At 43.8% G+C, this 16,503-nt stretch overlaps 2 protein-coding genes across 4 annotated transcripts in view; one reads left to right on the top strand and one right to left on the bottom strand.

Moving 5' to 3' along the window:
- Positions 1–16,503, top strand: part of ST7L (suppression of tumorigenicity 7 like) — a 144,262-nt gene that overhangs the window by 123,489 nt on the left and 4,270 nt on the right. The window lies entirely within an intron of this gene.
- CTTNBP2NL (CTTNBP2 N-terminal like) overlaps positions 9,191–16,503 on the bottom strand; it is a 72,435-nt gene continuing 65,122 nt past the window's right edge. For all 3 annotated transcript variants that reach the window (XM_059927822.1, XM_059927805.1, XM_059927816.1), the window contains 2 exons: positions 14,428–14,535; positions 9,191–13,336 (listed from right to left, as the gene is read on the bottom strand). In XM_059927822.1, coding sequence (XP_059783805.1) covers positions 11,855–13,336; positions 14,428–14,535 — 1,590 coding nt within the window. In that variant the 3' untranslated portion in view covers positions 9,191–11,854. The remainder of the gene's footprint in view (positions 13,337–14,427; positions 14,536–16,503) is intronic.

Genomic DNA, 16,503 nt, shown 5'->3' with positions numbered 1-16,503 from the left:
ATCAAATTTGGAAAAATTTGGCCATTATTTGTTCAAATATTTTCCTTCAGGGACTTCAGTTATATTATGTGACTTGAATTTGTCCCAAAGCTCACTGATGTTCTGTTCACTGTTAAAAATCTTTATGTTCTATGTTTCATTATGAGTGGTTTTTACTGGTATTTTTTCAACTATTCCTTCCATACTGTGTAATCTGCTATTAATACCATCCAATGTTTTTTTCCATCTCAGATAGTGTGGTTTTCATTTCTAGAAGTTTATGTATTTGCTTTATCTTTCATGTCTCAAATTAACAAACTCAATCTTTCCTCTATCTCCTTGAACATAAGGAATACAGTTATAATAGCTGTTTTAATATAATTATCTACTAATTCTACTATTGTGTCATTTTTCATTAATTTTCAATTGATTGCTTTTTCTCCTAATTATGGGCCAAATTTTTCTGCTTCTTTGTGTGCCTGGTAATTTTTGATTAGATGCTAGATATTGTGATTTGAACTTCTTTTTTAATAGAATTTTTAAAAAAATTTATTTATTTTTGGCTGTGTTGGGTCTTTGTTGCTGCATGCGGGCTTTCTCTAGCTGTGGCAAGCAGGGGCTGCTCTTCATTGCGGTGTGTGCTCTTCTCATCACGGTGGCTTCTCTTGTTGTGGAGCACAGGCCCTAGGCGTGTGGGCTTCGGTAGTTGTGGCTTGCGGACTCTAGCGCACAGGCTCAGTGGTTGTGGCACACAGGCTTAGTTGCTCCTCGGCATGTGGGATCTTCCTGGACCAGGGCTCGAACCCGTTTCCCCTGCATTGGCAGGTGATTCTTAACCACTGTGCCACCAGGGAAATCCCTTTTTTTTTTTTTTTTGTAGCCATGCTGTGTGGCATGTGGAATCTTATTTCCCTGACCAGGGATTGAACCCGTGCTCCTTGTAGTGGAAGCGTGGAGTCTTAACCACTGGACCACCAGGGAATTCCCTGATTTTAGCTTTTTGGGTACAGATATTTTTGTTTTCCTATACATATTCTTGAGCTTTGTTCTGGGATGCAGTCATTTGCAAATAGTTTGACCCTTTTTTAGTTTTTCTTTTAAACTTTTTTTTTAAGGTGGGAGCAGAGCAGCACTTAGGCTAATTTTGGCCCACTATAGAGACAAAGCCTTCTGAATGAATACTCTATCCCATGTTCCGTGAATTATGAGATTTGTCATTCTGGTTAATGAGAATGAAAACTACGCACAGTCCCATGAGAGCTCTGAGTATTGTTCCCTCTAATCCTTTCGGGTGGCTCTCATCGGCTTTTGGGCATTTCCTCATATGCATATGTTGATTAGTACTTAGTTGAAGACCCCAGAGGAATCCTTTGAGGATCTCAGGACCTCTCTCTCATTGCATCTCTCTTGTCTACAATACCCTTCTCTTCCAACTCTCAGCTTTATCTCCTGTACTTAGGGAGATTGCCAGGCCTACCTTGATTCCCCTTTCACTGCTGGGTCAATCATAGGACTCACTTCATTTGTTTTCCATCTCTATCCTTTGTTGCCTGATGTCCAATCTCTTGAAAATTGTTGTTTAATATATTCTGCTCAGTGTTTAGTTGTTTTAGATGGGAGAACAAATCCAGTCCCTATTATTCCATCTTGGTCAGAAGCAGAATTCTCTAAAATTTTAAAAAACGTATGTTTTGACTCCATACTCTAATCTTTGTATTTATGGTGCATTTATAATTGTGTATACTGCATTATTGAATATTTTCCTGACAAAAGAGAAATTTTGTTTTGACTAGCATTGATGAGAAATTAATTACCCACTTATAATTTTACACATCTAATAACTGGAAGAATTTTCTAGAGACCAGCTTCTGGCTTCATACATTTAAAACATTGTCCTCCATTTCCCATTTTACTTTTAGGGCCAGGTTCTATAAGGTATATTTATATCAATACAAACTTTGGTGCTTCTCCTTCATGTCATTATGCAAGGTGAGGCAGCACAATGCTTGATAGGACCACTCCTGGAAGCCATTTCTACACTGGGATGGCTAGCAAAAACTCAGCTATACACGAAAGTGACTGCAAACCACATAAATATATTTTACTCAAAAAATAACCCCTTATTCAATTTACCTTTAGCTAAACTCCCAAAATGCTGTGGCCACCACTCCAAGGTCACCCAATATGGGGGAAAGTGTGATATAGATGCCACCGTGAAAAGAGACAGCAGTCTTAACTGACTACAGTTAAAATACTTTTGCAAATTTTATAAAAACATATGACCATATGAACACATTGCTTGGGCCCTTCATGTTTGGAAGGGGCTGTGCCAAACATGGTCCTTGAAGCTGAAGTTCATGGTAAATCTGCCTCTGCTCATGATGCCTCTTCAGTTCAGGCTCCCAGTGACCCACCAAATAGAGTCCAAATTCTTCTCCTGGGCAGACTGGACCCTTTCCTGAACCCATTTACTTCTCCAGATCCACACTCCCACCCAGACTTCTCACCATGCTGGTTGGCAACTCGGTGCATTGCATACATTTTTCTCATTACCTGGAATACCCTTCATTGCCTTCTTTTCCTGGGAGCATCTACCCCTCCTTCAAGAGCAGATTGAGTGTCATTTCCTCCATGAGACCATTCCTGACTCCACTGGGGATTAATTGTGTCACTATAGCTTATTCCTATTTTTATCTTTTTGATTTTTCACTCTTTTCAGAAGCAGAGGAAAGCTTCATTCTTTGATCAAAGAATGGAGAGGTGTGAGTTAGTGCTCCTGAGCACAAGATCTCCCTGAAAGGCCGTCAGCAGGGCTGTTTTATAAGGATCTAGTCAGAGGCAGGAGGATGGAATTCTGGCCGGTCTGGCGCAGCTGTGCTGCTCCTGGCACTCACTCCAGATCACAGTGCGGGGTGTGTGTCCCTGCACACAGCCTGCCGCTGCAATCTTGAATCACAGTGTGTGCGGGGCATCTCTGCTCACGACCGCCGAGCTGAAGTGTCGGGCACAGCCATTTTGCTGAAGTGCTGTGGGACAAGGCCTCTGCACTCGGCACCCTATGAGCAAGTGAAACTGGTGTCAGGACTTACTGGAGCTCGGGTTCTTTATGTCTCATGAAGAAGAAATTCGGCGAAAGGCAAAGTGACAGGTAAGAAGTAGATTTACTAAGGGGACACACTCCATAGAGTGTAGGCCATCTCAGAAGGCAAGAGGCCCTGGGAGGTACACATTCCATAGAATGTGGTCCGTCTCAAAAGGCTTGAGAGCGGCCTCCTATTTTCATTATAGTCAGCATAATACCGTGTTTCGCATTGTCTCTCCCACCAGCATTTAAAGCCCCTAAGGCCCTGTAACATTTATTTCTCTATCCCAGTGCCTAAGTCGGTGAGTTGCACCTAGTAGGAGCTAATGTATGCATGTTTGAACGAATGAAATCTCTTTGTTTTCCTCCCACAGAGTGCTGGCTTTTGCTCACTTGTCTTATTAAGGCTTTTGTTTGTTTCAGCATAAACAGTATAGGAGGAGCAAGACATTTTGAAGCATACGTAAATGAACGAATGAATATATAAATAAATGTTGATAGAGTCATCCTGACCCCTGTGTAAGAAATAGTTATGGATCATCTAGTATTAGGAGCTACATAATACTAGTAGCTATCGCTTTCTGAGTGCTTACTTATGCCCTAACTAGTTTGGAGTCTTAGATTTGCTCAGTTAAGGCTCACAATCCTATGAAGCGGTTTCTGGTATGCTCTCCCCTTCTACTAGTTTGTGCTTCCATCCGTGCCTAAGGCAGGGACTGTGGCTGAGCTCCCGACTAGGCCATCAGGGAGGTGGCAGAGCGCGGATGTGGGGAAGGGACGCACCCCGCCCGCGCCAGCCGGGCTGAAGCGGGTCCCTTCCACACCGCTGACCCGTCCTTTTCTAAGGAGGTGGGTGTGCGGCCACACCTCGGTGTAGAGAGAATCTTAGCGACTGAAACACCAGGGGGCGCTAGCAATTCAGCTTTCCGATGAAGGGCGGGGCTGCCCGTGGCAACCTCTCAGCTTCCCCTCTGGACTCGCAGCCCTGGAGCCGCCCTTTCGCCTGCTGCTTCTTTTCACAAAGGCTGCAAATCTGCAGACTACTCATCATGTCCTACGTACTTGCCTGCTTTATCTCATTTAATTCTCACAAAACCCTAAGAGGAAGGTTCTCATATCTTCATTACATTGATGCTGAAATGAAGGCTAGCGAGGTTAATTGACTCACTCAGGGTTACACAGAGGATGGCAAAGTCCTTGTTCTGAACGACTTTTCTTGCTCCTCCAACTTCTGCATCCCCACGTCCTACATACATAGATTATACACATACCCCTATCAACGCAAACCAGGATCCTTCTCCCTTCTGTTTATTTAAATCCGATGTCTCTAGACCCACAGATTTCCCTGCTCTACTGAACTTCATAGGCACTTGGGGCCTCATCACCCACTTGGGGCACCTGCTGCCCAGCACTGCCCTGAGATGTCACATCTGCAAGGCTTGTTCCCCTGTCAGTGTGTAAATTCCAGCCTTTAGCATGAGGCTTCACACAGAGTCAGTGCTTAATAAACATAACCTGAATAAGTGACAGGCAGGCACAGCAAATGTGTGTGTGTGTTTGTGTGTGTGTGTGTGTCCTTCTCAATATAGCTCAGGGTCTGCAGAGAGACAGCAACAACAAACACCAGTTGAAAATATGTGAATGAGGATTTAATAGTTTAACATTACTATATTGCTCTACCTCCTTTATGTTTGTATCCAGCTGGGACTGAAAACTCCCAGAAGGTAAGGATGAGGAATGTTGGCATGCGTGCGTGTGTGTGCGTGTGTGTGTGTGTGTGTGTGTGGAGGGGGGATACTGGGGGAAACCGAGGAGACCGGGGCAGGGAGCAGAGCTTTCCCATGGTGAGAATAAGGCTCACATAGAGTATGTGTGTGTGTGTGAGAGAAAGAGCTGCCAAGATCTGAGTTAGAGCACAAGGAAAATGAGCCCTGAATAGGAGCCTTGTGTGTGGCCCTGTGGTGCTGACTCACCAAGACTCAGGAGAGGAAAACACACTAGGGATGAAGAAGGGGCCTGTATGTTGTGGCCACCACTGTACCACCCTGAGGACACCCTATCTGCTCTGAGGCCCAAAAGGTCTTGAAAGGCTTTGATTTGTGTTAGGGGGGCTGGGAGTGGGGAGTGGGCACTACAGAGAACAGAGGTGGGTAAGTCTTTTGAGAATGCAAAAGACCCTTCCTGGGAGAGCTATGGGTTTGAGCTCAGGTGGGAAAGCAGGAGCACGACAAGGAGGTGTCTCTCCCCATGTATTCAGTTGCCCTCTCCTCCACAGGCAGGTGTGGCAGGTCAGATTCATAAGCGGGGAGGGATAGATGCTCATGGCCTCAGTGGCTTCTTGTCCACACCTCAGGAACAAGACATGCCTTATGAGTAAGTGCTTCCCAGAGCTGATGCTACAGATGGAGGCATGGCCTGGGAGTAGAAGCTCCACAATCCTCCCCACTCCCAGCCTCACCTCAGCCGTCAAACTGGTTGAGAGACACGAGGACAGGATTTTTGTGGCAAGCAGGATGGCAAACAGCCCTAGGCCAGAAGGCAGAGGACAAAGTCCAGGTGAACAGGATCAAAGGTCAGACATTGTAGAGCAACCGGAGAGAGGAGGAAGGAGTGCCCGAGGGAGCAGCTAGGGCTGGGCTAGGAATTCTGATCCCAGGTCTGCTAGGGAGGGAAGGAGTGGGTAGCTGAAGCAGAAAGAGGGAGCCAGCCAGACTGACTTTTCAACCCAGGCCTCGTTCTCCTCATCTGTACAACGAGGGAGCTAGAATCAAGGGTCTCTAAGCTTCCTTCTCGCTCTAACATTTGATGACTCCATGTGTGTAGACGATCATCCCCCTCCTTTCTCCCTACCAAAGCCCCCACTCCTTCAGTGTCCTGTTCCTAGCTCAAAGTCTCAAAAGAAAGTCTCAAAAGAAAGCTAGTGAACCAGTGGATTCATACTTAGGTGTATGACTGACCATAAGCTAATATTCTGAACTCCCCAAATGTATTACATAGTTTTGACTATAGTGTGGCCACTGGAGGAAGAGTGGACTTGAAGGCCAAATGGATGAAGGTTTGAATCCCAGCTGTGCCGCTGAATCTCAGCCCTGCTCTGCTGTAGGACCTTGAGCAATGTACTGTGCCTCAGTAGGTATTCATTACTTTATGGGTCAAGCAGGAATAACCTGCCTCTTTTAGTAGTTGAGTTGATTAAATGAAGTAACATATGTAATATACCTGATTGAGAGCTTGGCACCAAATAAAATACTCAGAAAATGTGTCCACCCACCTTTAGAGGACTTAACCATGACAGAAAGAACAGAGTCTGAGAGATTAAGGTGCAAGAGGCTTACCAGAGAGAACCCTGGGATCCACAGGAAGAGAGGGGAGGGGAGGAAAATGAAGGGGCAGGAAAGTTGAGCTGCAACACAGTCTCAGTAGAGGGTTCAGCCAACCCTACAGGGGGTTTTGAAGCTGAGATGTCCCTTCAGAGCTCCCTTGATTTGGGACAAGGAGGCCAGGTCTTTATATTCCATATCAATCAGTCTTTAGATATGAGCTGCCCATGGATGGGAGATGTGACCTTGGTCAAATTGCTTTCTTTCAGTTAAGGCAATTCCTATAAGGGGCTTATAGCCGAGGGCTGTTTCCTGTCAGCATTTCCTGCAGCTAGGGAAATAAATCTTTCATTCCTGAAGGGAGACCTGAGTGTCTGCCATGCTGAATTAGTGAGTAGGACTCTTGTCGGGGATAAGGCCTGTTGCTACACTTCCCAGTAATTTCTCCAAGCCAACCATTTCACAGTGTGCAGAGCCACGAGACCTTCCCTGTGCCCCTCCAGTCTAACAGCAGCACAAGTAGTCACACCGCTGGGAGAAAAGGAGAAGCTGCTTTTACATCCCTCCAAGGGAATCACTTGTAGGTGTCCCAGAAGTACCCATTGGAATCTTTTCGAAGCTTGTCTTTTCTCTTTTGCTTATAGGGATTTAGAGGGTAGGAGGGGGACATTTATGTGTAATGCAGCAAGGTCCTTTCTCAACTTGCCTTTTGCCCATTCCTAGGTCTTCCCTACAAGTTATTTGAGAATGTTTTGCAGAGTACTGTGGCCTGGGAGCTCCTTCTTATACCAGCCCAAGCCCTTGCAGAGAGCACACCACATTGCTGTCTGTCTCCCTGAAACAGGACTCAGCTCTTGGGGCCCTCTTGTGCCTCTCTCCCTGACCTCATCCTAAGACCAAGACAAGCCAACTGAAACATAATGCAAACACAGGGAGATAGTGCAGAACTCCAGGTAAGTAATGCTTTGGTGAGAGGAGAAAAGACATTTGCTTCTTTTCTAGTTAACTTTTTCCTGCCCACAAAGATCTGTTTTTGCTAGGACCGCCTTTAACGACCCTATATGGCATTTAAACCCCACTTGCATTATTCAGTTGTCTCTGGTAACTTTTTGTGTTGTTGTACACCCCCCAGCCAGAGCATACCTTGAGGTTTTCTATGGTAGCTACTTTGGTTTCTGTCTCGTCTTAAACATCTAAGAAACATGAGTCGCTTCAGGGGAATTAAGATGTTTTGTTTTTGTTCCATTTACCTGACCTGATAAAAGGTCTCTAGGTTAGGGCGGTGGAGGAGCAGCATGGTGTCCTGCAAGGTTTAAACCTGCCTCATGCTAAGCAGCAGCCCAGGCACTTATCTTGAGCTCCACCTTGGTCTACTGATCAGAATCTCCAGGGGGAAGGGCCTGGAACTGGCGTTAATGAGTGACTCAGGAGATTCTCATTTGGGAAGCAGATAGTGGAAAGAGCAAAGTACTGGGTTTTCAATTCAGGCCCTGTCACTTACTAAGGTCTCTAGTACAAATCTCTGGTCTTCCAACTACCTCATGTGCACACTGGAGATGATAACCCCTCACAGCACCCTCGTGCAAAATTAGTGAGGGAATATGTGTGTGGAATCATTAACACGGTGCTTGGAATCCACGTAGGCACTCTTGACTCCGAGTATCATTGACATTCTAGCAAAACAGATTCCAGAGCTCAAGACATCTCCTTAGGTTAGAGGCAAGTAAGTTCTTGTGAAAGAACAGGTGTGGGCTATGAGGCACCATTTCTCACAATGTGATCCTCAGATCACCTGCATCACCTGGCCCCTAGGCCCAATCCCCAGGCATCCTTATTTTTAGCAGGATTCCCTTAAGCACAGTAAAGTTCGAGAATCACTACCCCAGTTTCCTTTCTCCTCCTTTACTTGTACCAATGAACTGGCCACTGATATGTGAGCAGATGGGTTGGACAGGCTCTCAAGTTTTCTCAACTAGTTTTATAGCAATTAAATTAAAATTACTCCCGTGGAACAAACAATGCTCCTTGCCTACCTCTGACGCATTATGAAAACACAAAATATTTTGAAGCAGCATTTCTCAAAAGACATTTGAAGTTGTTTCAAGGGCTAAGCATCAGAAGCGCTCTTTATAAATTACACACACACACACACAAATGGACAAGGCAGCACTGCTGAAGTGAGGCTGTTATGAAAAAATGGATATACCCTGTGTTTGTTGAAATGATCATTAATTGGCTTAAATGCTGGGAACTTAGATATGTAAACATCCACACTGTTTGAACGTCTTTTGTACATCAAAGGATTTTCAAGTGCTTTTGTCTGGCCACACTAGCATTTGCTAACAGTGTAGCAGCAACAGCACTGGACTAGGAGACAAGAGATGCATTAGTCATTTGTAAAATGAGAGGGCTGGACAAGATCAGGCATTCTTAGAGTACATGATTCATGGATGGCTTCAGGGTCTCTGGACACTGTGAAGCCATCAACCAAATTTTGCACATAAGCATATACATTTTTCTGGGGATAGAGTCTAGCTGTTTTTAGATTCCCAAAAGGTCCAGAATCCCCAAATGGTTTAAAAATTACAGACTGGGTTATTGTGGAGACTTCTCCCAGCTCTAAGATTCTAAGGAAAACCAATGTCCCAGCTCCTTTTGGGGTCTAACCTGGATGGGTCACTGACTTCGTTTGTTTTTTTAAAGCCAGGAGTGCTCCCTCTTCACCAATCTGCTCCTTCCCCAACAAAATCGGCCCTGTTGTGCAACATTCTTCATTTCATACAAACAAGACTATCTTTTGCCCAGACAGTAGGATTTAACTTGTTTTAATGTAGTCTGCTATAAAAACAGGTGAAGACTTCTGCACGGTACATTTGGCTTTACAAATGTTAATGACTAGTTAATGCTTGTGCTATGCATTGCACAGCATTATAATCTGTTGACCAGTAACATAGCTTTTGCAACATGGGTTAAGACCAAAATTGTGAATCACAGAACTTTTACTTAGCACACACACAACCTACAGCAAACTTAAATACTTATCTATAATACCTAGCTGGATTATTGGATCCATTGCAGTATTGTGCTTATTTATCTCAGAAGATAGGCAACTAGCAAAAATACACATTTCTTTTGCATTTCCCCACCCCCATATTACACTGTAAAAGAAATACATTATTCAGTGCACTTCCTAAGAAATAAACTTCCTTATAGTATCTCTCTCTATATATCTATGCCAAAACAAAAGAAGAGCACAATGCAATTTGTAAGACTACCATTTAAAGCAAGAGGTAATAACACTCTGGGATTATAGCCCTCTCTTCTTCTTAGAAAGTTCAGCTATTTTATCATCCAGTTCATGTGACTATGCACGGGAATAAAACTTAATGCATGATTGCTCTGGGAAGTTTAAGATAACCCCTTTATCATTTGGTAGACACGCTGGGGCATTAATAGTATTTTAATTTTTTGATGTATTGTCTTTAGTCAGACCATAAGCTGTGCAGACACCAATATATTCCATAGTGATTTATCTTGATTTCCATCACTTGCTTTTCCCCCATCAACTCATGCTGGATTAAGAGGAAATAGATTTAAATTATAGCAGGTCAGTGGCTGCTGGACAGATGTTGGCTAGAAGAATGTATGTGAGGACACCAAGGCCTCTTCATCCTTGTGGACACAAAATCATGTACCCACCATACCTGAGCTGGGTTGCAGACAGTCCTGTTTGGAAGAGGAGAATAGTCATTATACTCTGCGGAGTTTGTTGGCTGTGCTAGCCAACAGGCTGGAAAGTCTGGAGGCTTCTGTCCTCACAAACTTGCTGTGATGGAAATGACAGAAGTTTCTAGAATGAAAGAGGCTGCAGCTTGGCAGCTTGTGGGCTGAATCCAGCTGCAGAAGTGTTTAACTAGCAGTATTTAAATTTTGATCAGTTCTTGATATTTAAAAATGAGAATGTTTCTCATGAAAATTTGGATTTCATAAAAATTTTAGGAGCTGGTAACACGGGTTTAGCATTCTTGCATGGCAACAAGCAGCTGAAACTGAACAGGGGTTGCCCTTTTTAACGGGGCTTGGGCACTTCAGTTTGCTACAGCTCCCACTGCTCCCAGCTGTCATACATCACTTGAGTGACCGACCTGTTTCACTCATTTATATGACCAGTTGAGTTTTGTTGACACTGGGTTGGTTTGGCCTTGTCTTCTTATGATGCTGAAGACCTGATTTCATTTGAAATTTTCCCCTCCCGGTGGACAAGATTCCTCCTTTGATTGACTGGGTCCCAGCTATATCTAGTTGCTTTGGTAGGTAATCTTAACATGCATTTCTACTCGTCCTTTATGCTATATTGCAAACTCCAAAGATATAATCACACTAATATTTATGTGTTTAAGTGTGTGTATGTTAAACACGTAAAGGGGTGTTTATCTATACAGATATAGGTATACTTCCATTTAGGCAAAAGTTAATTTGGTTCCACAGATAGACACAGAGTGCTGGCAGCTTGGAGAAAAGTGTAACAATTTGCTAAAACCTGTATAATTCTGACTTATAATATTACAAAGACAGTGAACTTTAAGTTATTGCTTTTTCATTACAGAATAAAGATCTCATTCTGTTGCAAACTTTTATACAGAATGAGTAACCATTTCCTATTCAAGTAATAGCAATCGGAATCAGAAGTTCCTTACACAACAGTAGATGCCTGAAGATATTTTTGAAGGAGATGTGATTTCATTGTATTCAAAAACTTATGCAGGAAACTGGGAGCGATGTAATTTTTCAAAAGTACAAGAAAATCAGCACCCCAACTGCTTAATGTTAAGGAGGGTTTCTCAAGGGCTCTATAACGCTCAGCTTTGTGGCGAGTTCACACCCACCTTTAGGATTCCCATTCTACTTATGCAGCCTTGTTTCTGAACACAAAACTTGTATTAAAAAACAGTGAAAGAGGATTAAAAGCAGTGTTGGTTTTTAACATTCAGAATTCACAGAGGGTCTCATTTTTTGCAGTTAAATGATCCATTTTGTGTTACTGCTGCAGAATCACATTCATATGGCAGTCTAATTTCAGGCACTTTTAAAACATGTTCATCTGGAATAAAAAGTCTGCATGAGCCACTTCCACATAATTCAAAATGAGTGTTGAGTGACTCTAGTCCCCAAATAGACAGGAAATCACCACCTGGTACTCAATTAGCTTTCTCCATCATAACACGATGGTGACTGCAAAGCTTAGACATCTCTGAGGTGCCCTTCTAGCTTTAGCACAAAGATGTGGATCATAAAAATCCAAACTACTTAGTTTCTACCTAAAAAATACAAAAAGGTGAAATACACTAAATGTATTATACAGATAGTTTCAGCTACTATCAAAATAAATAACATGATCTGACTCAATGGCTTGACTCTGAGCTCTTGGATGAAATCTGATGGAATGTCAAATGTGGAGACTCCCTCCTAGGGACTAGCTACTGGTAGGCAAAAGTATCTCAACGTCCTTGCCATTGGCTACGACAGCATTAGAAGAGCAGCTGCTGGCAAGGTCTTCTGTGGTGGTCAAAGAGGATGCCTGGGGATGAGGTTTGCTCAGTGGAGTGGCAGCAGACGGAGAAGGAGCGAGGCCAGGTTTCTTGGGTGGGATGGGTGGAGGGTTTCCTCTCTCAGCTCTGGGGATGGTAGGGGACTTGATCCCTGGAGACAGGGGGCTCAGAGGACTAGACACTTTCCCTGGAGTAGGTGAATGGCTGCTGTCACCTCTTGGGCTGGCAGTGTTGGCCAGATTTCGATAGTCTGTGCCAAAGGGAGAGCTGTTGGGAGACACGGGCTTGATTGGTCCTTGTTGGCTAGTGAATCTGGAGAGCACCTGGGTGACTGTGTTTCGGGCCAGCTGCTTGGCGGCAGAGTTGTCTATGAGGGTTGGGGATAGATCCCTGGATGGAGGGCTCTGTAGACCACTAGCTTGTTGGTCCTGATCTGCTTGGGACTGAAATTTGTGCCGAGCTGCATGGAACCGCTGGTTGATCCCTACTTGGTAGGATGACTGGTAGCCAGGGCTGCTAGCTGATGACCCCAATAAGCGCTTGGTTAGTACTGGTGAAGAGCAAGGAGAGGATGTGAGAGAGGAAGAGGCAGTGCTGCTGGGGGACAGTGAGCTCCCACTGGAAGGGAGGTGACCAGGCGCTGGGACTGGAGTCTCTATTCCCACAGGACACCCACCATTCTCTACTGCTTTCTCTTGGGCCAATCCCACAGGCTTCTCTCGTGGAGGCGCTTGGTTTTCTACACTGCTGCCTGTAATCAGCTCCTTGGTAGTTTGCATTTCTGGGTCAAAATGTCCATTGGTTTTTGCATAAGAGCAAGCAGGAGTGGTGGGACCAGGCAGCCCTGTGGCTGTTACCTTGGCCGTGCTGCTCCCATGGGTTCTTTCTGCCTGAAAACTCTCCGTTTGGCAAAATACAGACACTAGCACGGGCGGCTCAGTTGCCGTGCCTTTAGACAGGGTTACTGGTTTCTTCCCTTGCTCGCCGGGGCTACTTTGCTGGTGCAAAGCCTCTAGGTCCTTCACTATCTTCTTCAAACTCTCCATCTCTTCTTTCAGAGTTCTGGTCCGGTTCTCTTCTCGGTTCAGCTTTGCTCTCAGTTGTTCCCTCTCAATGTCAAACTCAGACAACTGCTTCTCCACCTGGGCTTCCGTCTGCAAGCCCCGCTTCCTCTCAGCAGCCAGCTCTTCCTCCAGCTTGCTCACCCGACTCTTCTCCTTCTCTAGTTTCAGGCTCAGCTCTCCCGCCTTCTGGCCTTCCTCGGCGGCCTTGTTGGTGGCCTTCTTGCACTCGCGCACCAGCATGGAGGAGAGCTGCTTGTGGCGGGAGCGCTCCTCTTCCAGCTGACTGGAGAGCTTCTTCTGCTCTTTTTCAAACTTTTTCACTTGGGACTTTTCAAATTCCAACTACAAAAGAATGCCACCACACATCTTGATTAGAGTAAGGAAACAAAGAGATACTGAAAAACTCTTATCAAGTAGAGTGTATCAAGCTAGCTGTTCTCTGGCACATGGGATTACCATGTATGCCATGTGCTTACATCAAATATTTAAGTATCAGAACACCTACCATAAAAATGTACACACTACGACTTAATCTTTCTTTGATGATTTAGGAGGCACTTCTAGTTCTCATTGTCTCAGGGTTATTGTGGGAATCTGAATCATCATGTTTTATGTTATGGAAAGTTCAGAGGATTAGAACCAATCAAAACAGCAGAAAGCCATATCAACCAGAGTTTGTGATGAATGCTGCTGATAACTTTTAAAGCTTCAGTAATAATTCTTTCTGGTCTTAAAAACAAACAAACGTAAGTAGTTGCATTTGAATCATTCTTCTTATACAAATGCCATCTGCTTTAATCATCATCCCAACCCTATTTAAGGCACAGAGTGAGAGGGAAAGGGTTGAAGGAACCCTTTTAGTCAGTGTTTTTCAAACTCTGAGACTCATTCATGGACGGCAAAACCATTCAGTGAGCCGTGATCAGAAATAAAAAAAAATGAAACAGAAGAGAAAATATCAATGTGTATTATAAGCAGTAAGGGTTAGGTGTGATTTCATGAGATTTTTGTTTCAGGCATATGTATATATGTGTATATATACTGGGGTTGTGGTGTAAAATGTATTTCTTACTAGGAGTCCTAAGTCAAAAAAAGTTGGAGAGTTCAAAGTTAGTGTTCCCCAAAGTGTGTTCTATGGAACGACAGTCCCATAGTGAATGATCTATGTTAAAAGATTTTATGAAAACATAAATTTGCTGAACACAGAATACCCTATCTTGTTCTTGAAGACTCACAGCGTGCTTCTGCATACTAAAGGGTCTAACAAACTTAAGTTAGAAACCTCTTTAACTTTGTTTAATCCAGTAATTCCCAGACTTATTTGACCACAAAGCCCCCTTTTTTTGAGCAACACCAATTTACACCCTGCAGAATAATCTTCAAGAAATGCTACTCTAGGCAAATGCTGCTCTGAGCCCCTCCACCTTAATTACCTGTTGAGTCAGCCGCTCTCTCTCCTTCTCCAGCATGTAGGTGACATCATCTCCTTCAGCTGTGTCCTGTGCATGCCTTTGCCTTTCTTCCTCAAGGTCTAGGATTACCTTTAAGGAATTAAAAAAAAAAAAATCATTTTCAAATATCAAGGAGTCACACTTAGAATACAATTAAATAATAAGTGTCTTTCTAAGCACCCAAGATCATTCCATAGATAAATAAATAAGTAAATCCCAGTCAGGGCCATCAAGGAGCACACTGTCTAGAAGGGTGAAAGAGATGCAAGCGATGTGCTAGGAAACAATACAGTACACACTTATCCGAGGTAACACGAAGTGGCATGTAAATAGAAGAGAGCAACTCATTAGCTGTAGGGGCTGAGAAGGTTTCAGAGAATTAATAAAAGTTTGGTGGGACTAGGGGACAGGTGTAGGTGATGAAGCAAGGCAGGACCATGGAAAGCTGAAAGCTGAGGCTCTCCCTTGATGTTCAAATCACTGGAGGTACCAGAGAGTGAAGCCTAAAATGAAACATTTCAAATAGGTGACATCCTAACTGTGCCTTGCTTAATTAATATATGCATTTCGTGGACAGTAGATAAGAGGTGAAAAGACTCTCTTGACTTTATCCTGCATTTGAAAAGGCTCAATTATTAAGATCTTAAGTGGAGATTTTTCACAAGGGTTTTTAATTAACCTGCCTACCCCATTCCACTTATCCTTGTGCCAAGGGATTAAGCCCAATTTTAAGAATACAAATTTAAAGGGACATTTCCCCACATAATCCTGCCTACAACTGCATAATATTCCAATGGCTATGGATTCCTTCGTAGCTTCTGCTCATGCTTCAGAGGTGCCTTGGCCTAGACCTCCCTAGGCCGGAGCACTGTCATCCCAATGGCCATTTCCTACTGTTTCTCCTCACTAACAACTGTTATGAATGGAGAGAGAAAACTTTCTGGGACTCCTTTTTAAGTACAAAAATGAAAACATTTTGGTGTATTTCCTTCTGGTTAAAAAAAAAGAAAACTTTTGCAACTTAATAGAAAGAACAGCTTTTGGCTAAAGGTGGTAGATCATCTCCTCTCCCTTCGGAGAGCTGTCTAAAATGATAGAAATGGGATGAAAAGAATAAAAACCCACAAAGTCAAAAAGAGAGACTTTGGCAGACAAGAAATTTTAATAACATTCTGAAGAAAGAAAGTGGCTGGGGGCTTCCCTGGTGGCACAGTGGTTGAGAATCTGCCTGCCAATGCAGGAGACACGGGTTCGAGTCCTGGTCTGGGAAGATCCCACATGCCGCGGAGCAACTAGGCCCGTGAGCCACAATTACTGAGCCTGCGCGTCTGGAGCCTGTGCTCCGCAACAAGAGAGGCCGCGATAGTGAGAGGCCCGCGCACCGCGATGAAGAGTGGCCCCCGCTTGCCGCAACTGGAGAAAGCCCTCACACAGAAACGAAGACCCAACACAGCCATAAATAAATAAAAAAAATAAATAAAGATACATGAAATTGCTAAAATTAAAAAAAAAAAATATGGGACATGCTCACCATCTGTCCTTAAAAAAAAAAAAAAAAAAAAAAAAAGAAAGTGGCTGGAGGAGTGGTAACTACTTTGGTACGGGGGAGGAAGCTGCTTTGCGCTGCAGGACCCCAAGGACATATGAAACCTGCAGATGGCAGATACCGCACTGGAGAGGTGAGATGCAGGAGAGAAGACAAGGGCACTGGCTCCAAGTTTGTATTTTCAGAAGAGTTATTTGTCCCCGCAACCTGATTCCTGTACACAGAATGCTCAGCCAGGCATCTACTGCCCGGGAATATACCCGATGTTTATCCTCTGAAGAAACAGAATGTGACAGGCTCCAGATATAGTAATAACAGATATGACAGAGAATGACAGTGAGGAAAGGGTATTATGTCTGTTTAGGGGAGATGGCAGGGGTGGAGAGAAGGGAGGTGGGGTGTAAGATAATGAAATCCACATCTATAATAAAAGAAAGTAAATATAAGTGTCTAAAATTGATAAAGCAAGAGAGAGCAGTATATCAGTTAGAAATATGGAAGTTAGCTGCCAA

This window comes from Balaenoptera ricei, chromosome 1 (genome assembly GCF_028023285.1).
Source record: "Balaenoptera ricei isolate mBalRic1 chromosome 1, mBalRic1.hap2, whole genome shotgun sequence".
Classification (NCBI taxonomy): Eukaryota; Metazoa; Chordata; class Mammalia; order Artiodactyla; family Balaenopteridae; genus Balaenoptera; species Balaenoptera ricei.
Note: the sequence above shows the minus strand (reverse complement) of the source record. Positions and strands in the feature narration are given on the sequence as shown.